The sequence below is a fragment of the Eptatretus burgeri genome, chromosome 10, assembly GCF_056783735.1.
Source record: "Eptatretus burgeri isolate ZD-2024b chromosome 10, Ebu_testis_v1, whole genome shotgun sequence".
In the NCBI taxonomy this organism is placed as follows: domain Eukaryota; kingdom Metazoa; phylum Chordata; class Myxini; order Myxiniformes; family Myxinidae; genus Eptatretus; species Eptatretus burgeri.
Window position 1 is genome coordinate 93685223 of NC_140970.1, and position 23939 is coordinate 93709161.

The 23939-nt window shown below is 40.2% G+C and overlaps 1 protein-coding gene across 16 annotated transcripts in view; it reads left to right on the forward strand.

The window, feature by feature from the left end:
• The window catches only part of LOC147019142 (uncharacterized), a 103349-nt gene extending 80048 nt beyond the window's left edge, over positions 1-23301 (forward strand). For 8 of the 16 annotated variants that reach the window (XM_085899995.1, XM_085899994.1, XM_085900002.1 and 5 more), the window contains 5 exons: positions 1269-1391; positions 3222-3311; positions 8404-8526; positions 21360-21530; positions 23171-23301. In XM_085899995.1, the coding sequence (XP_085756121.1) occupies positions 1269-1391; positions 3222-3311; positions 8404-8526; positions 21360-21530; positions 23171-23286 (623 nt within the window). In that variant the 3' untranslated portion in view covers positions 23287-23301. The remainder of the gene's footprint in view (positions 1-1268; positions 1392-3221; positions 3312-8403; positions 8527-21359; positions 21531-23170) is intronic. The other 8 variants (XM_085900007.1, XM_085900010.1, XM_085900008.1 and 5 more) reach the window with 6 other exon arrangements.
• Positions 23302-23939: the final 638 nt, after the last annotated feature.

A 23939-nucleotide genomic window follows, 5' to 3' on the forward strand; every position in this document is an offset into this window, starting at 1 on the left:
GTTCCATTGATAATTATGATGTCATAGGTTATGTGGTGTGGCAGCCATATTGGAAAAATGAAAAATAATTGGACCTTTGTATCTCTGAAACCGTACCAAGGAAAAATTTAAACTTGGTACATAGCAAGTACTCCTTATGGGGAAAGAGAGTGATTTTATGTCGTCACAGGTGCCCCAGTTATGACGTCATGATTGCATTTGTGGAATGCCACGTCCGATCAGGATGAAAATTTTTGAGGGTTATCGTGGGATAAAATGGTCCACAGAAAATTATTTCATAACGTCATCAGTCATGTGATTCGGCAGCCCTATTCTTTAAAAAAAAAAAAACTTTCAAAAATCTTCTTTTTTGAAATGGCTAAACAGATCGAGGTGCAACTTCACACGTATGACTGCCTGTCAATTTACAACAAAAGGTTCACACATATGATGTCATTGGTCGCATGGCTCGGCAGCCATATTGGATTTCCCCGAAAACGTATGAAAATCTTCTTCTCCAGAACGGCTCGACAGAGCGAGGGGAAACTTAACACAAATGTTCCCCTTGAAGCCTTGTGTGCACACGTGGCACATCGCAAGCATACCTCATGGGAAATGAGTGTGGTATTATTTGACGTCATTGGTGCTTTCGTTATGATGTTATAATTGCATATGTAGAACGCTACATCCGATCATTATAAAAACTTTTGAGGGTCATCTCGGGTTAAAATGGTCCACAATTTTTTTTGATGATGTCATTGGTCACGTGATTTGGCTGCTCTATTGTTGTTGTTTTTTTAAAGATTCAAAATATCTTCTCCGAAATGGCTGAAAATAGTGAGGCAAAACTTTACCCACATGACTGCCTTTCCATGAGGAACAAACTGGTCACACAGATGACATCATAGTTCACATGGTTTGCAGCCGTATTGGATTTACGATAAAAACTATGAAAAAAATACACCATTCAAAAGAAGTCCTGGCAAGCGTTTGCAATCTCTGATTCCTCTTTTTCCAGTTTACATTGAGATGATGGAGTTCAGTGTCGACGCAATCTTTTGAAAAGTCTTTGCAATTGTGCGATGGTACCCTGGGCAAAGTCTTTGCATGTAGTTGGTTGTTTAAATATCATTGCCTGCAGTACTTGGGAGATATATCGTGTACACACAGTACAGACGTGTTTCCCCAAATGGCTTTCTTTGTCTTTCACCAAAATTGGAATTTATTTGTATTTCAAAACCATCCTTCACAAAGTCTAATGGCCTTTTTTTCCGCTGTTGAAACACCAGGAAAAACGACAATTTCTCCACCAGATAAAACTCCACAGACAGTGTCAAGTTCAACAACTCACCTTGTATCGCCAACCTCTGCAACCTCCAGTAAAACAAGCTCTATGTCAACATCAACAGCAGGTATTTTCATGAAATGTTTGTTTTTAAACAATAGCGGACCAACACCTAATGCAGGGAAATCGTCACTCAACGTATAATGTTCGCAGTCACATCTTCCAAGCAAAAGGAATAATGGGACTGTGTATGGAATATACCTTCCCAGTTTAGAAGTGGCCAAGGCCTGTGTTTTGCGTTGCAGGGGAAGCTTTTAAGTGACAACCAGGGGCCGTTTTACCATTGAACACAAATTAACACAAACATCACCACAAACATGGGAACCAACAAATATACCAAGCAAACAAACTTGCTGGTTTTACCCTTGTGGGGTCATCATCAGGAATATGTTTGGTATGAGATCCCACATGAGCCAAAGGCATGTCTTCTCAGATTTGAAAAATGCCAAATGCTTCCTTTTGAGCTTTTCCCTCCTTTGTTTTATTTCTTAAAACTGTCCTTCGTATCCCAAATGAGAGGCTCCTCCGCAGTTGTAAAAGCGTGCATTGGCTTGTTCGAAGCTTGAAAGGAATATGTTTATGTTCATGTCCGTCGTTGCAAAACAAATGCGGATATTTATTGTGACTTAGTTCCTACATCGGCCTTTATGGATGAGAGATGGGATTGGCATGACATTTATAATATGTGGAATATTACTGAGATGGCAAATATCAAACAAATAATTCAGAACATTGGAGAAATAAATTTGGTTTCAAAGAACAATGAAATGATAATACCAGCATGTGCTGTAAGCATAGTTATTTCATTGTTAACCTCCGTCATCGAAGATCGGAGGTTACTGTTTTCACCCCTTTCTCTTTGTTTGATTGTTTGTTTGTTTGTTTGTTTGTGAACAGTATTATGGAAAAACTCCTCGATGGATTTCGATGAAACTTGGTGGGGGGTTAGGTATGGTCCAAGGATCATGCCATTAGATTTTGCACTTCCCCCCCCCCCAAAAAAAATTGTTAAAAAAAAAAATATGTATATTTTTTTGCATTTCTACATGTTTTAAGTGATTTCCAACCCCCTCCAAAAAAATTGTTAGATAAATAATTTTATTTTTTGCATTTCTACATGTTTTAAGTGATTTCCAACCCCCACAAAAAATTGCTGGAGGAAAAAAAAAATTTGCAATTTCTTTTTCAACAAAATTTCGATTTCTTTTTTTTTGCATTTCTACATGTTTTAAGTGATTTCCAACCCCCCCCCCCCCAAAAAAAATAAATGTTGGAGAAAATAACTATAACTGTCAGCACTGTTGACATCATATTCAATGAATAAGAAAAAGGTTCACTTGAGTGACTCAGCAGTATTGGTGGCGGAGGTTTTGCACTCTCCCGAGTGCTCCCCCTCGAGTTGGAGTTATTCCTGTTTTCAAAATACTCATAAAATGTTTGACATCATTCTCACCCCGAAATGAATTTATCACATTAAAGATACATTTGTTGGTTGCATTCTCATTACTCTGCTTTCTTGCCTGTCTTTGAATGCCAACATGTTCTGATTTAAGAGAAAACTGCCATTTCACATCAGCAGTAAAAACAAAGTGTGCTGCATCTCAGAGTATGCCACCTTCACCTGTTTTGTTGCGTTGTGATGGTGGGTGTTGAAGTGCGAACGTTACGTTTTGGATGCTGTCGGCAATTTTGTTGTGGACTCTTGGCAAAGTCTCTGCCTGGGGTTGGTTGTTTAATTTGCATTGCCTGTGGTAGTTTTTGGGAGATCTATGGTGTTTACACCAAACAGACCTGTTGGCCCAAATGGCTTCGTCTTTCTCCAAAATTTGAATTTATTTGTATTTCAAAAACATCCTTCACAAAGTCTAATGGCTTCTTTATGCCGTTGAAATACCAGCAGAAACTACAATCTCTGCACCTGATACAACAACTCAGCCAGGCTCAAGTGCAACAACTCTCCTCATACCTCCAACCTCGAGAGCCACAGGTAAAACAAACATTTTGTCAAATCAACAGCATGTCTGTGATGTACTATATTTTAAGCAATGCTCACAATGAGACTATATTCAATATTCCTGACCAACGTTGTGGAGGCCAAGTCTTGCATGATGCACTTCAGGAGCATTTTAAATATCGAAAACAAATCACCAAAACATCACCACAAACAGGGAAGTAAACAATCATACCATGCAGTCTGACTTCCTGGTTTCACCGTGATAGGGACATCATCTGAAATGTGGGACATACGGGATTGCACACTGGAAAAAGCTGTGTTCTCTCATATTAAAAAAACTCAAAATCCTTGCTTTTGAGCTCCTATCCCTAACACCCCCCCCCCCCCCAGCTTGGTTTAGTTCTATAAGTTGCTACAGGTCCTCCAAATGAGGCTTTGCAGTCCTAAAAATACACAATGGCTTTTTCTAACCTGGTCGTGAATATTTTATATTCTGTCCCTCACTGAAATGCGGTTGTACTTTTTTTGAAGTATGTTCCCACATTTTCCTTTGTGGATGAGTGATAGGATGGGCATTATATTTCTAATGTGAGGAATAATCATGAGATGGCAATTACTGAGTGGAACCACCTCCCACTCTCTCTTCAATCTCATTCTTCCCGCCAAGTCTTCAAGACAGCTGTTCACCACCATCTCAGGTCATCCTCCATTTAAAGCCATCAACTTTAAGACACCTGTTAAACTACCGCCACCCCTCCCAAAAAATTTTGCTTCTGTATCCATCTTGACCACCCCTTGTGTTCTCCCTACCCCTCATCATTACCTGCATCCCTTGTTTGTCCACTTCCCTCTACCTTCTCCCTCCACCTGGTGTTGGGATTTCAACTTTCTCCTGCTGTTCCATTTGTTCTGTTGTGTCCCGATCTGTTCTTTGTCCCACCTCTTCCATGAGCCGAGATCATGAATCACAAAACGACAACAAAAAAGAAAGGCTCTGACTTCATGGAAAACTTCCATTTTTGCATCAGCAGTTCCAATAAGTACACTCCGTCTCAGAGAATACCACCCTTCATCCATTCTGTTCTCTCATCCACCAGAGGGGTGTATGTGTGTGTGTGTGTGTGTATGTGTGTGTGTGTGTGTGTGTATGTGTGTGTGTGTGTGTCCGTGTGTGTGTGTATCTGTGTGTGTCCGTGTGTGTCTGTGTGTGTGTCAGTGTGTGTGTCCGTGTGTGTGTGTCTGAATTTACATTTGAGCTTTTGTCATCAAATTTTCAACAATCCTTTTTCATGAGAATATGATGAAGCCTCGTTTATATATTTCACTTCTTTTTTTTGGGGGGGGGGCTGTTTTTTGTACAAAGCCGCTGTAGATGGGCTGTGTATTTAGGGATGCTTTCTCGTTACCCTCGCCAAAGGATTCGGAGAGGGTATTGCATTTGGGTCCGTTTGTGTGACTGTCTGTTTGTTTGTCCGCACAGAACTTTCCTGTTTTTCTCCGCAACCGCTTGTCTGATTGAGACAAATTTTTCACCACTTGTGCGGCTACTCCTGCGGAATGTTCCATTGATAATTATGATGTCATAGGTTACGTGGTGTGGCAGCCATATTGAAAAAATGAAAACAAATTGGACCTTTGTATCTCTGTATCCGTACCAAGGAAAAAATTGAATGTTGGCACATCGCAAGTACTCCTTATGGGGAAAGACAGTGATTTGTTGACGTCATAGGTGTCCCAGTTATGACGTCATAATTGCATTTGTGGAACGCCACATCCGATCAGGATGAAAATTTTTGAGGGTTATCGAGGAATAAAATGGTCCACAAAAAAAAAATTTCATGACGTCATCAGTCACGTCATTTGGCAGCCCTATTCTTAAAAAAAAGAACACCTCAAAAATCTTCTTTTTTGAAATTGCTGAACAGATCGAGTTGCAGCTTCACACGTATGACCACCTGTCAATTTGCCAAAAAAGGTTCACACATATGATGTCATTGGTCACATGGCTCGGCAGCCATATTGGACTTCCCCGAAAATCTATGAAAATCTTCTTCTCCGGAACGGCTGGACAGATCGAAGGGAAACTTAACACAAATGTTCTCCAAGGGTCATTCCGTGTCAAATCGACAAATGCCTCCAGGTCGACCACCTCGGATTTTTGTAATTTTTTTTTTGCAGGTTGGGCAAATATTTAAAAGAAAAAATGTGAAATATTAGTTCTGTATTCCAAGTTTTTGAGATATGACCCCTAGAGCATGTCAAGGTTGGTTGAAGAAAAATGACCCCCTAATTATCCTTCAATTTCAGCAACCCATTTCTTGGCATCTGTTTGAGATAAAGCATTGAATTTTTTTTTCCTAATGCAACTTTTATTGTGTTTTCAAGAAAACATAAAGCCGGATACATTGCAGAAAAAATGAGGCCTGCAGCCACCCTCAAAAAATGGTAAAAATCAAAATAGCACGACTGAAACGGGCAACTTTGACCCATGTTAAAGTACCTTTCATTTATTGTCACCCATGTAATTTTTTGTGTGAAAAATATACTGAAATGTCGACCAAAATATGAATTACCAGGTGTCTAATGCATTTATTTTTTTTATTTTAGGCCCTTTCAAAAAGGGAAAAATATGAAATTTTATAATTTTCAGGTCAAAAAAAATCACATGTGGCCTATCTTCAAAATATACGTCCTTGGTATCAAATGAAAGCTCCTTTCATGTACTATAACTGTACCAAATCTCATTAGTTTTATAGCAATCCTTCATGTCCTACCAACCCCATCAATAAAGCCCCAAAACGAATTTGGCTCATTATTGGCAATGTCATTTGTGAGCTGTCAATTCAATTAATTTCTGTCTCACTTAAATAAAAATTTTCAGGCATTAAATACCAAAATATCAATGCACAACCCAATTCTCACATGTCTATTAAGGTGATTTTTTTCATTACACATCTCCAACATGGTGAATAATTGACCCATCTGTAAGTACCCGGTAATGCTAATGAGTAAAAATACACTTCCAGAGGAAATGGTTTTGTTTATTTGCTTTAATATTTAAAAACGTTTAACATTGAAAAATAATGTGTTTCACCTTTAAGCATAAAGAATTAAAGGACTAGAGTCTTTAATCTGAAGCTGACTCAGGATCTATTTTTAGCATTGCCTAGTTCTAGGGATGGCTTATTTTTAAACTTGGGGTGGTGTGCAAAAGTTTCTGAAAGTTGTAATTTGGAAGCACACGAACAAAATGGACCTGGTCTGCAGAAATCAATTAAAAACTTGTACTGTTGGTTCTATTCTTCAAGAAGAAACAGAATGTCATAAAACAACCTATTGCAGATAAGGTTTTTATAGTTATTACTAATATAATAAATGCATACAAAGGGCAATTTTCAAATGCATGTCTGATTCTTTCGAAATTATACTGTCCTTATTTTATGAATCAGTGGTTGAGCTAATGTGTGCATTACTTTGTTGTCATTGGATTCTAAACAAAACTTGCACAATATTATCAGTGCCTCAATAACTTCAGTAATATGTGATGTATCGGTCATTTGAAGGGATCAACTTTGAAGCTTTCAAGTGGAAATTAACAGTTATTTTGACTAATGGCCTGGCCACACTGACATTGCATTGCGTTGCGCTGCGTTTTTGTAAGGTGTTTTGTACTGTGTGCTATAAATAGATTTAACGCACTGGTGTTGTTTCGCTTTATTGATGGGGTTGGCAGTACATGAAGGATTCCTATAAAACTAATGAGATTTGGTGCAGTTATAGAACATGAAAGGAGCTTTAATTTGATACCAAGCATGTAAATTTTTAAGGTAGCCCACATGTGATTTTTTTTGACCTGTAAATTATGAAATTTCATATTTTTCCCTTTTTGAAAGGGCCTAAAATAAAAAAATTAATGCAGTAGACACCTGGTAATTCATATTTTGGTCGACATTTTAGTATATTTTTCACACAAAAAATTACATGGGTGACAATAAATGAAAGGTACTTTAACAAAGTTGCCTGTTTCAGTCGTGCTATTTTGATTTTTACCATTTTTGAGGGTGGCTGCAGGCCTCATTTTTTTCTGCAATGTATCCGGCTTTATTTTTTCTTTAAAATACCATAAAAGTTGCATTAGGAAAAAAATTTCATTGCTTTATCTCAAACAGATGCCAAGAAATGGGTTGCTGAAATTGAAGGATAATTGTGGGGTCATTTTTCTTCAACCAACCTTGACACACTCTTGGGTCATATCTCAAAAACTCCTTGGCATACAGAACAAATATTTGACATTTTTTTCTGCTCAATATTTGTCCAACCCACACAAAAAAAAAATCATGAAAATCTGAGATGGTCGACCTGGAACTTTTCTGAAAATTTGTTGATTTGACACGGAAAGACCCAAAGACTTGAGTGCACAAGTGGCACATAGCGAGCATACCTCATGGGAAATGAGTGTGGTATTTTTTGATGTCATTGTTGCTTTCGTTATGATGTCATAATTGCATATGTAGAACGCTACATCCGATCATTATAAAAAATGCTGAGGGTCATCTCTGGTTGAAATGGTCCACAATTTTTTTTTGATGATGTCATTGCGCATGTAATTTGGCTGCTCTATTGTTGTTGTTTTTTTAAACATTCACAAATATTTTCTGAAATGGCTGAAAATATCGAGGCAAAACTTTACCCACATGACTGCCTTTCCATGAGGAACAAACTGGTCACAAAGATGACATCATAGTTCACACGGTTTTGCAGCCATATTGGATTTACGATAAAAACTATTAAAAAAAATACACCACTCAAAAGAAGTCCTGGCAAGCGTTTGCAATCTCTGATTGCTCTTTTTCTAGTTTGCATTGAGATGATGGAGTTCAGTGTCGACGCAGTCTTTTGAAAAGTCTTTGCAATTGTGCGATGGTACCCTGGGCAAAGTCTTTGCATGTAGTTGGTTGTTTAAATATCATTGCCTGCAGTACTTGGGAGATATATCGTGTACACACAGTACAGACGTGTTTCCCCAAATGGCTTTCTTTGTCTTTCACCAAAATTGGAATTTATTTATGTTTCAAAACCATCCTTCCTAAAGTCTAATGACGTTTTTATGTTGTTGAAACATCAGGAGAAACCACAATTTCTCCACCTGATACAACTCCACAGACAATGTCAAGTTCAACAACTCACCTTGTATCGCGAACCTCTGCAACCTCCAGTAAAACAAGCTCTTTGTCAACATCAACAGCAGGTATTTTCATGAAATGTTTGTTTTTCAACAATAGTGGACCAACACCTAATGCAGGGAAATTGTCATTCAACATATAATGTTCGCAGTCATATGTTCCAAGCAAAAGGAATAAAGGGACTGTGTATGGAATATACCTTCCCAGTTTAGAAGTGGCCAAGGCCTTTGTTTTGCTTTGCAGGGGAAGCTTTTAAGTGACAACCAGTGGCCGTTTTACCATTGAACACAAATTAACACAAACATCACCACAAACATGGGAACCAACAAATATACCAAGCAAACAAACTTGCTGGTTTTACCCTTGTGGGGTCATCATCAGGAATATGTTAGTTATGAGATCTGACACGACTCAAAGGCATGTCTTCTCAGATTTGAAAAATGCCAAATGCTTCCTTTTGAGTTTTTCCCTCCTTTGTTTTAGTTCTTAAAACTGTCCCTCGTATCCCAAATGAGAGGCTCCTCTACAGTCGTAAAAGCGTGCATTGGCTTGTTCGAAGTTTGAAAGCAATATGTTTATGTTCATGTCCGACGTTGCAAAATAAATGCAGATATTTATTGTGACTTAGTTCCTACATCGGCCTTTATGGTTGAGAGATGGGATTGGCATGACTTTTATAATATGTGGAATATTAATGAGATAGCAAATATCGAACAAATAATTCAGAACATTGGAGAAATAAATTTGGTTTCAAAGAAAAATGAAATGATGACACCTGCATGTGCTGTAATCATCGTCATTTTATTGTTGGAGTTATTTCTGTTTCCATAATACTCATAAAATATGTATGTCATCATTCTCACCCCGAAATGAATTTATCACATTAAGGATAGATTTGTTGGTTGCATTCTCAGAATGAGGAAGACTGGTCAAAACAGATTTGCATTAATCCTCTGCGAGCATCAAGCACTGAAAAAACCTTAGCTCAGGATTTGAGCTAAGACTTCCTGGACAGTTCTCATCGGGTAGTGCTCACGCTTTATGCACTTGTTCAAGTCCTTGGAGTCTTCCAGATGCGGATTTTGCCGTTGTGAAGAGCTTCTACCATGGAACCCACCCACTCAATCGGACATTCTAGCTTTGTGATGTGACCTTCGGCAACCATCTCTTTTAGCTTATCAACCTTCTTCTCCTTCAATGCTGCAGGTTGTCTGCAAGGATGGTGAACTACTCCCTGTGACCCTTGATCCGATAAGTCTCAGGAAGAGTTCCAGTTGTCTTTCCAATTTCTGGAAACTCAGACACCACTGCTTGCTGAGGCTCATCGACTGGAGACAACTTGTCAAGCTTGATAATGAGGCCTAGGGCTTCAGACGTCGCACCTGATATTGCATTCTCCTGATCAAGGTCAATGACCTCAAAACTGGCCTTATTAGTCTTGTCCTTGTGAGAGAGATACAGTGTCACTGTATATACACGATGAATAATGTGATTCGAGTAAGTTTTCAGAACTTTCTCTGATGTTTGTAGATTGCCTGCAAGGTACTGAACTAATTGATAGTTGCTGAGTGTTAGCATGTTGCATCTAGTGCCCGTGTCAATCTGGAACAGAGTCGGCTGACCAAACACTGAGACAGTCCGTGCCTACTTGTCACAAATAGCAATATTACTGCTTTGGTGAAGTGTAGATCCTTTGAACATCAGATTCTTGGATTTGTGCTTCAAGAAGATCTACATGGTCTGGATCAGTCTCTACATCAAGGAACTTTAGGTTGTGAAGTCTCTTCTGACACACTGCTAGCCAGTGATCAGGCTTCTTACAGTAGGAGCAGTCGGAATTAATTGCCTGATACTTGTCCTGGCTGTGCGCTGACTGACCACATCTGCTGCAGGGAACTTGTGCTTGTGCATGCTTGATAGGATTGCTTCCAGAACGTCCAGTATGGAGCTGATCTTGTTTGCTTCCAGATCTGAGAGCTGAGATGAGAGTCTCCTCATCCCAAACTATTCCCATTTGCTTCTGCGAGAGCTCAATCTGTTGGCCAATTCATATGGCTTTAGCCAGTGAGAGCTCCTCTCCCCAATTGAGGAGTTTTTTTTTCCTGGACCTTCTTATCATGACTGCCATCAATGATGCAATCGACGAGGATGTCGTCTGGGTCTCGGTAATCACAATTCATGAGAATTATCATCAAATCTTTTATAAAATGGTCAAAAGACTTACCAATTCGCTGGCGCCTTTGCTTCAAGCAGTGTCTGGCAACTTTATTATTTTTCCTGAGCTGCACATGGTTCTGAAATTTGTCAAGCACTTCCCCCAGCTCTTCTTTGTCTCCTTCCTCCCAAGCTAGAGTTTAGTAGATTTGATGACCATGTTCACCGAGCAATATATCTGCTAGCAGCTCAGACAAGACAAAACTGACGTGATTTCTGAAATGCCGAAACGCCTAATAGAGATCGAGACTATCCCAGTCGATCTACGGCTGTTCGAAGTTCAGTGATGCCATGTTTCGAGAGATGGACGGCAGTTGATGGCGTAAATATATAATACACTTCTAACACTATGTAATGAACTCACACAGACTACATTGTGCCGCAAGCAAGAGCACATTTATTTCCGAGATGACGTCTTCATGTACGTATTCAACAACTCAAAAAACAACAATAACAAGTGGTGCCAGGCACAACAAATCCCACCCATTTAAGGCATAAAGTTATTTTGGGGATCAAATTTCAATTTGATACATCCTTAACCTAAATGTTGATTATAAGGAATAGAATAAGGAATATTTTAGTTTTAGTTTGAAGTCAATTAAACTATTTTTGACGAAGTTGTGACCGTAAAATGATTTTGACCTTTCAAGGCCACGTAAGGTCAAAGGTCATGGTGTCAAATGAAAGTCAATAAAGGACTTGATATATGTCTTCCATACTAAACACGCATATTCCTAACCTCTTTTTGATTTATAATGGAAAATTTGTAATTTTGACCGATGACCATGACCTCCAAAACTTCGGACCCGACCGATCTTCACAAATATGCATTTTTCACAATAGGAATGGGTAGGATTATAAGTGACAAATAGAATAAGGTTCACTATAAGCTTAGTTTGAAGTAAATCAGATAATTTTTGACAGTTATGAGCCAACAACGATTTTGATCTTTTCTTGACCTTGACCTTTGTTCCAATTGGACCCAAAAGTGAATGGGGTCGTCCAAGGTTCATTGCCCACCTGTGGATTAAATTTGATAGTGTTTGCTAAAGCCGTTTTGCCATAAAGTTGCTAACAGACAGACAGACATACAAACAAACAGACAAACAAGCAGTCATAGACTGGTACTTACGAAATCGTCAACTTGACCTCTGACCTTGTTTAATGAAAGCTGTCTCGAGAGAAGGTAGCGACGCAAACCAGAAATTTCTACGATGATTCTGTATTATACCATCAAAAATCGTAACGTCGACTGAAGCAAAAATCTCCATTTCTCCACGCAATTATATTATACCTTAACGTAACTCAACGACGTGTCTGCTTGAGCGCACTGCATCATGGGATGACCCGTGACGCGTTGAGTGAAATATTTTTTAAACAATGTTAAAACGTTTCCAAAACATCCGATTTTTACCAGAATTTCGACAACCGAGTTTTAAGCATCCTAAGCGATCGCAAAAACCGAAGACAAAATTAAAATCGAAGTTAAAACGAACTCGTAACATCGAGCGAAGCAAAAATACTCCATTTCTCTACATGAATTTACGGAATTATGTTTGACCTCACTGTGACCTTGACCTTTGACCGATTTTGTCCAAAATCTAATCAGCACTAGCCATCACCCTCCTGAATCACGTGGTGTAATTTGACATTGGTAGCTTCTTCCGTTCCCGAGTTATTGTGCCTACAAACAAACAAACAAACAAACGGAAGTCATCAATATACTTACGAAATCTTTAGATTTCGTAAGTAACAAACCGAACAATTACAATATCCCGCTCCCTCCCTCCGGGGGGGCGGAATAATAATAATAATGCAACGACAACAACAATGATGTTGCCAATGTAAATGTAACAGATGCATATAAAAAGGTCCAAGTGGTCGAAAGCTCCAAATGGTCAAGGGTCGAAGCTATCTAATCTGTCTGAAGAGAGTGTAAGGGGTCTGAATGGTGTTAAGGTCTGAGGAGTCTAAAGGGACTTCAGCTGTCTAAAGTTCTAGCGGTCAAAAGGGTATAAAAGGTTTTAAGGGTGAAGGGATCTAAAGGTGTCTCAAGCCTTAAAAGGGTGTTGAAGGTAAAAGGGGTCTTAAGTGGCCAAACAGGTCTTATGGGTCCTCGGGGTCTTTTGGGTAATCAGGGTTTTTTGTCTTTTGAGTCCTTGGGGTCTTTTGGGTCATCAGGGTTTTGTGGGTCTTTGGGGTATTTTGGGTCCTTGGAGTCTTTTGGGTGCTCAGGGTCATTTGGGTCCTTGGGGACCTTTTGGGTCATCTGGGTCTATTGGGTCTTTTTGGTCTTCAAGGACTTATGGGTCATCAGGGTCTTTGGCATCTTTTGGGTCCTCTTGGTCATCAGAGTCTTATGGGTCTTTGGGTCATCTGGGTCTTTTGAGTCTCATGGGCTTTTGGGTCATCTGGGTCTTCAGGGTATTTGGGTCCTCTGCATCATCATGGCCTTTTGGGTCTTTTAGGACTTAGGTCATTGTGGATCCTTGGGTCATCTGGGTCCTCGGCATCTTTTGGGTCTTTGAGGAATTTTTAGTCATCTGTGTCTTTTGGGTCAGCTGTGTCTTTTGGGTTATCTGGGTCTTTTTGGTCTTTGGGTTATTTTTGACCCTCTTGGTCTGTTGGGTCATCTGGGTCCTTTTGAACTTCTAGGTCTTTTGGGTCTTCGGAGACTTTTGGGTCTTTCGGCGTCTGAAAGGGTATTCAATGGCCGAAGGGGTCTCAGCAGTCTAAAGGGTTGAAAAGTACATTCCAATAGTACCGAATAGATATACTACGTGTGTAAAGTCAGTGTGCAATTGACGTTCAAACAGTATGTAATTATTGGATTCGCTAGATATCCCTTCTTGTCGGGTTTTCCGTCTGTGCGTGTGCGTGTGCGTGTGCGTGTGTTTGTGTGCGCGTGTGCGTGTGTGTGTGTGTGTGTGTGTGTGTGTGTGTGTGTGTGTGTGTGTGTGTGTGTGTGCGTGCGTGTGCGTGTGCGTGTGTGTGTGTGTGCGCGTGTGTGTGTGTGTGTGTGTGCGTGCGTGCGTGCGTGTGTGTGTGTGTGTGTGTGTGTGTGTGTGTGTGTGTGTGTGTGTGTGTGTGTGTGTCTGCAACGCGAGGGTCCACAGCACAAACCAGCAAACTGATTTTGATGAAACTTGGCGAGCAGGTGCCATATGTGCTGGGAATGTGCGCGTTTGAGTTTCATTGCTAAGCAACCACCCATTGCTATGCAGCAGCCGAAAAACAGCGTACAGTATTTTCAATACTTGTCCTACAGTTTTGAATGTAGAGAAACGAGACTTCAGAATTAAACACTTCGAGATATTCAGAAAATTTTACTCAAGCCGATTTTTGATTTAGGTTTTATTTTTCAAATGGTAGTCCTTCAAAAATCGGGTGTCTATTTACCGTCATTTTTTATGAGGGGCTTAGGAAAGTGGGCGGAGCTGAGGGAAAGTCGGCGTGGTTTATAAAAAGTGGGCGTGGCTTATGAAAAAATAATGTGTGGCTCAGGAGGTGGTCAAACACGAGCATTATATATGACCGTTTTTACAGCCATTTTTCCCTGCTGTGCAGGGGTTTGGCTTTTTCTTGAGGCAATGTTTTATGGCCGGATGCCCTTCCTGACGGAGAGAAGTTTGTCGGGTTTTCCGTGTGTGTGTGTGTGTGTGTGTGTGTGTGTGTGTGTGTGTGTGTGTGTGTGTGTGTGTGTGTGTGTGTGTGTGTGTGTGTGTGTGTGTGTGTGTGTGTGTGTGTGTCTGCCTGCAACGCAAGGCTCCACAGCACAAACCAGCAAACCGATTTCGATGAAACTTGGCGAACAGGTGCCATATGTGCTGGAGTGTGCGCGTTTGAGTTTCGTTGCTAAGCAACCACCCGTTTCAATGCAGCAGCCGAAAAAGCGCGTTCACTATTTTCAATACTTGTCCTACAGTTTTGAATGTGGAGAAACGAGACTTCGGAATGAAACACTTCAAGATATTGAGAAAATTTTTCTCGAGCTGATTTTTTATTTAGGTTTTATTTTTCAAATGGTAGTCCTTCAAAAATAGGGTGTCTATTTACCGTCATTTTTTATGAGGAGTGCCAGTTGGCAAAATACGCAATAGGAAAAATCTTGCCAGGCAGAGGAACAATTGTATGTGAACCAATACGTCTTGGCAATGAATCTTCGTCGGTGGATCAGTCAGAATGAAAAGCATCGTATCCAGCGCTTCAATCCTAGCGGATCCCTCGTCGCCAACCGGCTCGTTTCATTATATTTTAGTTTGATGATTCATTGAATTTTGATAACATGTGATCTGAACATCAACTGCAGTTCATACCAGGATCTAGTTCTATGCTTTTGAGCACCGTTGCTATGGACACCACCGTTGCCTAGCAACGGGACTTTGAAATGTTTGAAAAATCATAAAAATTTTATTTTTTCGAAAATCAAAAATAGCCTTCCAGGCTTTTATGCGCATTATAATCAACCTCTTTGTGAAAAATTTTCAGCCTGATCCGTCAAAAACTGTCTGACTAGTATGCAATTATGTCGCGACCACCCATGTCGCCTACCGGCTCGTTTCATTATATTTTAGTTTGATTATTCAATGAATTTTGATAACATGTGATCTGAACATCAACTGCATCTCCAATTCAACTCCTCTTGAGGCAATATTGGGATTCGCTAGGTATCCCTTATGAATTAATATCATCAAGGCGAAACAGTTAGATGTAAATGAAAGCGTCTTGGCATGGTGATAGAACATGGTTGGTAGAACATTTTTTTGTCATTTACACTTTCCTCCATCTCCACTCTGAGGAGTGCCAGTTGGCAAAATATGCAATTGCAAAAATCTTGCCAGGCAGAGGAACAATTGTATGTGAACCAATACGTCTTGGCAATGAATCTTCGTCGGTGGATCGGTCAGAATGAAAAGCATCGTATCCAGCGCTTCGATCCTCGCGGATCCCTCGTCACCTACCGGCTTGTCAGACATTTATTCGCAAGGCTTCATGGACAGACTGCCCATGTTTTTTGTTTTTAATGTATCTGCACTGGCAAATACCACCCTTCGCTTTGCTGACAAGAATACTGAGAGGAGGGAGAGAGAGAGAGGGGTGGGGGAAAGTGAGGAGTTAGAGAGGGAAAAAGAGGAGGGAGGAGGAGCAAGGAGGGGTGGAGAGTGAGGAGAGGTGGGGGAAGGGAAAGCAGCATGAGGTGAAAGGAAGGGAAGGCAGACGTGCAGTGGAGTGTCAACTGCGATTCATACTGTCGCAACAAAATGCTTCTGCATAGAATAACAGTGAAGATGGAAACAAAATAATGTCTGAAATCCATTTTCTATCGGTCATACTATAAATACTGCCCAGAGACAAACACTGCCTGGACACATCCGGAGACAAACACCGCCCAGACGCGTATGGAGACAAACACTGCCCGGATGCGTTTGGAGACAAACACCATGCAGTGGCGTCCGTCTGGAGACAAAGACCACCCAGACGTGTCTGGAGATGAACACCGCCCGGAGGCATCCCGAGACAAACTGCCCGGAGGCGTCCGGTGACAAATGGCCCAGACACGTCCGGAGACAAAGTCCCATCCGGACATAAACACCACCCAGACACATCCGGAGATAAATACCATCCAGATACCTCGAGAGACAAACCCCGCCCAGATACGTCCAGAGACAAACACTGCCCGGACACGTCCGGAGACAAAGTCCCGTCTGGACAGAAACATCCCCTTGACATGTCTGGACACAAACACTGCCCGGACGCGTCCGGAGACAAACTGTCCGGAGGTGTCCAGTGAAAAACTGCCCGGAGGCGTCCAGAGACAAAGTCCCGTCTGGACATAAACACCAACCGGACACATCCAGAAACGAACACCGCCCCGACATAACCACCATCCAGATGTAACCAGCATCTGGATATTGGGGGAGAGAGAGAGAGAGAGAGAGAGAGAGAGAGAGAGAGAGAGAGAGAGAGAGAGAGAGAGAGAGAGAGAGAGAGAGAGACGGAGAGAGAGAGAGGTGTGGAGGGGGAGAATGAGAGAGAGAGGGTGGGGGAGAGGTGGGGAGGGGGAGAATGAGAGAGAGGGTGGGGGAGAGGTGGGGAGGGGGAGAATGAGAGAGAGGGAGGGTGGGGGAGAAGTGGAGAGGGGGGAATGAGAGAGGTGTGCTGCACTCTATTGGGTTGGGGTAAAGCAAGGATGGGACAGAGAGAGAGAGAGGGGTGGGGGTAATGAAGTTAGCAGAGAGAATATGTTATGCTTTATGAACAACACACACATGCAAACACACACACACACACACACACACACAGACATGCACACACACACACACACACACATACATCAGTGCTTTCAGGGAGATGTCAGCAATTTCAGGGAGATGTGCACAAACATTTATCTTTATTTATAAACAGCTGCGTGTGATGAAAAAAAAAAATTGGCTCGGTAATTGAGAAAACACATTGCAACAGCAAACGGCTCAGAAATCAGGTGTTATCAAACATATATTTTGCTTCGAAACTCACAAAGAGAAACATAGCAAATCCGACAACCAAATGCTTTAGAAACAGGCATGCGGACAAAGGACAACATGATAAAACCTCCTTAGATATGGAAGAAAACTTTGCCCCCATGGTGCCCATAACAGGTATGGCATGCCCACCCCCCCCCCCCCCAGTGAGAGTCCCTACAGATCCAAATCTACCCATATGTACCACGTCCGTTTGTGCTGTATACATACCTCTATCTTGTAGTAACTGCCGACTGTACTTTCTGATCAGGACATGAACTGTACCGCTATTGACTGTAGGGTGCTCAGCAAGTGGCTTAAGCACTCAAGCAAGCACTCTAACGGATGCGTGATTACCATTTGCTGTTGCAAAACCCATGCACCCAGAAATGCCCAAGCAATGTCCGAATTGGACAAATTAACCCTTTTTTGTAACTGCTACTAAACTTGATTCTGGAGCTTAAATTTTGTAATTTGTGTTAGTTTAAGTGATTGCCAAGGTTATGGCATGTGCGGAAATGAAATAAAGCTCTGAATGCTAGCGTCTCCGGGCATTTGTAAGCATCGCAATGTATCCAGCGATTCATAGGTACTGTATGATGAACAGCGATTGGATAATATGAGTGAGGAAAATGAAAAAAATACTTTATCATGAAGAAATCATTGCGGCCTGTTCCAAGTCAAAGCATTGCTGAGCATGCCAAAAAACATGGTGGCTTCAGACCCCAGTGAGGTAACACAGGATACACCTTAAGACACCGTAGAGAGCGGTGACCGAGGATGCACCTGAAAAACGATATAATTAAATAAGGCTGTTAATTATGGAGAGAGAGACTCATCCGGAGACAAACTGTCCGGAGGTGTCCAGTGAAAAACTCAGTACACTGGTACTGTTTCAAATGGGTGTTTTAATTCATTCAAACACCCAATTGGCACTCATGCACTTCCTTGGAGTTCCCTTAGTATGCATGCAAAGTTTCAGGCTGCGAGGTTTCATGGTTTTGGATTTATGAAGGACACACACACACACACAGACACACACACAGACACAGACACACACACAGACACACACACACAGACACACACACACACACACACACACACACACACACACACACACACACACACACACACATTGACATTTATTAGTATTGATTTATTTGTAATTGTGCGGGAATAGAAACGTAAATAAGTAACACTTTTTAGCCAATTTGGAAATTGTGATACGCCCTGCTGAGAGAGAGAGAAAGAGAGATATATAGATATAGGCATAGACATAGACATATGTGTATATATATATATATATATATATATATATATATATATATATATATATATATATATATATATATATATATATATATAAAATTTTATGCTTTTGCACCAAAGGCTTAAGGAAATTCAAGAAAACAACATGCTAATGGGTGGTGTGACTGGTGTTACCTGGTGACTTACGCCAGAACATACCAGTACTTCCCTGTGGCACTCCAGAAGATGAGCTGAATGCGTGCTTGAAAGCTTCGTACCTGTGGAGGGAGGTTGAAAAGATGACCCTGCCAGCCAACATGTGTGTTCATCTACAAGGACATCAGACAGCTGGAGCATTTGCAGCACTTCTCCTACAGATGGGTGCTGGCAAAATTTACATCCATGCAGGCTGTGTAAATATTGTATGTGCTGTACAGTTGAAGAACTGATGTTCAAGGTCTACCCAAATCTAGAGGCAAACTACATGAATCCTCAATGGTTATCTGAAAGAGCCATCTTAGCACCAAGGAATGACTCAGTGAGCATCATCAATCTCAAACTGTTAGCAAAGATACCTTGCCAGGAGCAGTCTTACAAGTCACTGGACACTGTTGTTGTTATGTATCAAGCAGTTCAATATCCAACCGAATTTCTGAAGTCACTGGAACCACCAGGTATGCTTCCACACAATCTTCTGCTGAAGGATGTTGCACCAATCATGTTGCTGCGAAACCTGGACCCACCAAAGCCATGCAATGGAACCAGACTTACTGTGAAGAGACTAATGCCGCATGTTTTGGAGACCACCATTATTACTGGAAGTGCCAAAGGAGAAGATGTTTAAATTCCCAGAATACTTCTCATTCCCACAGATAAGCCTTTCAATTAGAAGAGACTTCTAATCTTCAGAGACTTAAATTTCTCATCAGACTCAGCGTTGGTCTGTCGAAAAACAAGACCCCGGGGCAATCACTCAAAGTTGCTGGCCTTAACCTGAAGACACCATGCTTCTCACATTGACAACTTTATGTGGGATGTTCAAGAGTTGTAAATCCAAAGAACCTCTTCATCCTTGCCTCAAATTGCAAAACTGCAAATGTTGACTATCCCAAGGCACTGCAATCATACACTGAGGTCATAAAGATGTCTGAAGTTACTATGATTTGACATTTGTGATGAATTCTGATTTGGATGGAATTACTTTTCAATTATATTTTCCCTCATTTCAAATATGTTGATGTTCTTTTTCACCTGGGCAACGTCAGGTACCCCAGCTCGTACACTCATAAAATGGTTATGACATTGTTCAAACCCAAAAAAAATTATTTAATACATTTATGATAGCTGAGTGGGTGGCCTGATCATTAATTGAGATTTCTCTGCTGGGTTTGAATGCCAAGAGGTTCTGATTTCACGGAACACTGCCATTTTGCATCAACAGCACCAACGATGTACATTGTACACTCTTCTCTCAGAGCATGCCACCCTTCACCCATTTTATTTGTGTTATGTGAGTGAGTGAGTGATAAAGTACATACACTATTTTGAAAATTGTTGGAAATTGTGTGGTGGTTCTCTGGCCAAAATGCTTGGATTTAAATGGTTCATTCACTCTGCCTGCATTGGTTTGGGAGATCTAGGTTTGGATACAGCACAACCTTGTGGGCAGAAATGGCTTCTTCCTGGACAAAAGTTTTTTATTTGTATTTCAAGAACATTCTTCACAACATCTGATGACTTATTTGTACTCTTGAAACACCAGAATAAACTCACTGATATGTGTTAGCACCTACAGCTAACATCACATCCAATGAGATGAAAACTAGATTCCAAGAGTCTAAAATCACAAGACTATAATTCTGTATTGTCTAAGTGACAATTTGGAACTTCCCTGCCGAGCTCCACTTGAGTAGTTGTGATTATATTTGCTGTGTGAATGTGCTATCGTGCAGTTAAGTTACCCCATGAAACTACCTATACTGGGCCATCCTCTGTGTTATTTATCTCATTTAATTGCATGACAATTATTGTTGTAATTTGCTTGTGTTTTTCTCACATTCATGAGGTTTTAATGGAATTAACCTGAAAAGGTCCCAAACACGATTGCCATCATGAAGTGTTACCTTCACCTTTCTGGCTGAGCGCTGTACCTTGAATTTCTTTGTTATTGGAGATTTTCTCCATTCCATGTTGGTTCACTTTGACTGTGTCATAAAATGATGAACCTTGATCTCAGCTGATGTCACAATCTTCATCGACGAATCATCTTCCTCTATTTAATAGCATTCCAGGAGCTCTAGTGCAATGACAATACAACTTGCTCTTTGATCAAATGCAAGTCCTTTAGTACATCGTACCTGGTCGCCATCCTTCAATCCGATCACACCTTCCATTCTGTGCATTTGTTATTAAGAGACACCCCATATTACAAAGCTCTATTTATCTGGATGATTTATTATGCTGTTAATATTTATTATATATTGTTGAAAATGAGCAATGTTGTCAGAGTTTCTATTCAGTGAAACAATAAATAAAGTAATATTAAATGGTTATTCACCTCATCTTCATTGAGAAACATCATGTGACCAAATGATGATGCTTATGCTTTGTTTTAAGCAGGTTGTATATTTATATGATTAAAATAGCAGAACTGTTCTTCACTGAAAATCTAACAATAAAATGAATATAAAGTTCACTGTGATCAAAATCTCGTGGAGAAACTTGTACATAAATGATCACGTGCCCCACGATGACGTTATTGGGCATCAGTGTAGTCTTCACATGAAATTTTAACAAGGATAGAATGAGTTGACAATGGACAAACATTCCAAAATTTCTCATCAACTTTCAGAATGTACACCTTGTATTGTCATTGAAGGCAAACAGTGTCTCATGTGTTCCCCCAAATCGACTGCTTTTTCAATTTCCATTTTCAGGGAATTGTAATGAGAAGTGTCAAAAGAAATGCACAGGGATAGACTTGTGCCAGAATGGTGGAACCTGCTCATGCGATGCGACCTGCACCATCACCTGCAGTTGTGGTTCATCCTACAAGGGCAGCAGATGTGAAATGGGAGTAAATACCTTCCCTGCTGTGCTCCGTCAAGGTAAAGCAATGGGATTGGTTCACGATTTGGGATTTGTCATTTCCTATCACTTTATTGATATGAAAAATGAAGGTATGCCAAAATAATAAGACAAATATAGTTCACAAGTGAGCAGTGGAATAAATTAATTTGGTGAAGTTATTTTTCTCAAAGTAATTGGAATGTTGATTGTAAATAAACTTGATTGTGTATTTTGAACGATTGTTGTATTTTTAATGGCTGTTTGTTTTTTTTCACCATAATGAGTCAACCCTTTGTCAAATTATTTATTTACAGAGTGATTTTTTTTTTCATGCAATCTTATTCTTCGCTTGTATGCAGCACAAGGCTGTGGGGTAGCATCATTGGCTGAAGGCACGACTCTGCCGCTGATGCAATGACCTCTCCTGGTTGGGGCAGGAATTTGTAATTTGTTCAGGGTGCTGGCGATAGCTTGCCTTCACTTCGCAAAGGAAACCGTGGGATCTTTAACATCCACCAATAAATGTAGGCACACATGCCTCCCGTTTACCGTCCATCAATGGGACGGCACACATTGATGAATCACCCTGCCTGTGAAACACTGGGATGATAGTTTATAGCTGGGTCGGGATTCAAACCCAAGAAAGACAGAGTAGAGGTGAGTGTGCATTCCTTTAGGCCATCCTCTCAGCCCTTTCATGTAATGGTTGAGGCTCATGGAAAAAACTTAATGTCACAGCAGAAGGATAATGCATTGAAAATTGATTAAGAGAGAAGAGATGGACAGAAAAACACAAGAGTAAATAAATTTATCCATAAATTAGGAGAATGAGTGCTTCTCCTCAAACTCGACATTATTTAGTGAATTGAGCAATCAAGCAATCATGAATGAACATTAGCAAAATACATACATTCATTAACTTTCTGATAGAAGGTGTTTTTGGATAAAAATCAACACAGATATTGGTAAAAAGAATTAAGGAGAATATTCTTTTCAATTTCTGTAAAACCATTTTGCTTCCTTTCCTGTAAACAAGAAGTTTGTTTTTGGACTTAAACAACAAATTCTTTTAAAACCACGAGAATCTTTGAAAAATGAAATCCACACAAACTTTAAATCCCTTTAATATAACATCGGCATTATCATTTATATTTACACTGAATTCATGCAGGAGCTTGCAGCTCGATCACATACAGAGCAAATACATGATGTATGGGATTTGAACCGGGGTTGGTTTCCTCATGAGCTCATGAGTGAGGTGTTTAGATGGGAAAGCTATTGGCTATCCCAGGTTCTATTTTTGTGACCAAGGAAGCTCATTAATAACTTAATTATGTTTTTATTTTAAAATTAGTGGAAACCTTCCAGAAGCAAATTTATCACTTGATTTTCACATTACCCTTATCCTGTCTGTGCACAAGATGATCACATTTCAACATTTATTATTATTATTGACCAATTTTCATGTTCGAGTAACCATGGTTATTTGAGAGATTATTGGAGTGAAGATTATGAATGTGGAAAGGAAGATTGTGGGGAAGGGAAGGGGAAAGTGTTGTTCGGGACTTCAGCCAGAAAGAACAGCATAGTTATTTAACCTGCGTGTTGTCAAGTGAATGGTCAAATATGACATGTTTTTGCCTCTTGCCATATTTAAGTTTTTTTTTTTTGCTTTCAGATGCACCAAAAGTGATATTTGATATGACCGTGCAATTTGGTTCGACTGACTTTAAGACGTCAGAGCAAGAAACCATGGTATGGTTACATATGCGTACACACACTTCCTCTACCTGACATAGCTCACAGGAAAGGTTTTTTTTAATTTGCCATAATTTTCACAAGATGCATTCTTTGTTTTGTCAGAATTTGATATTTATTTATTTATTGGGATTTTGGCAGTAGGAACTGCACTGCTTTTCACATACAGTGCAGCATTTTAGACCCTTATTCCCAGATGCCCAGAATAATACAGGCATTTTATGAAAAATGTTTGGTCAACCTTGAACAAATCGCATAAAAAGGTATTTCGACTGTTTTATACTCCTGGATACATCCTCCATCTAAATATATATATATATATATATATATATATATATATATATATATATATATATATATATATATATATATATATATATATACGAAAAACATGGTCCATCCGTCTGCTGTGAAGCCGTCTCCCATCCGTGAAGCTGTATGACTAAATGTCTATTAATTACGTACCTTTTCGACATCAGTACACACACGTACATCCATTAATGATGTACGATTGTAATTTACCTTTCAACCCTTTTGACTGCTGAGATCCCTTCAACCTTTGAAAACTGTTTAAGACTCACACGACACTGAAGACCCAGAGGACCAAGTGGACTCAAAAGACCACGAGAAACCAAAATACCCCAAGGACCCAAAATACCTAGAATATACCTAATGACCTTAAATACCCC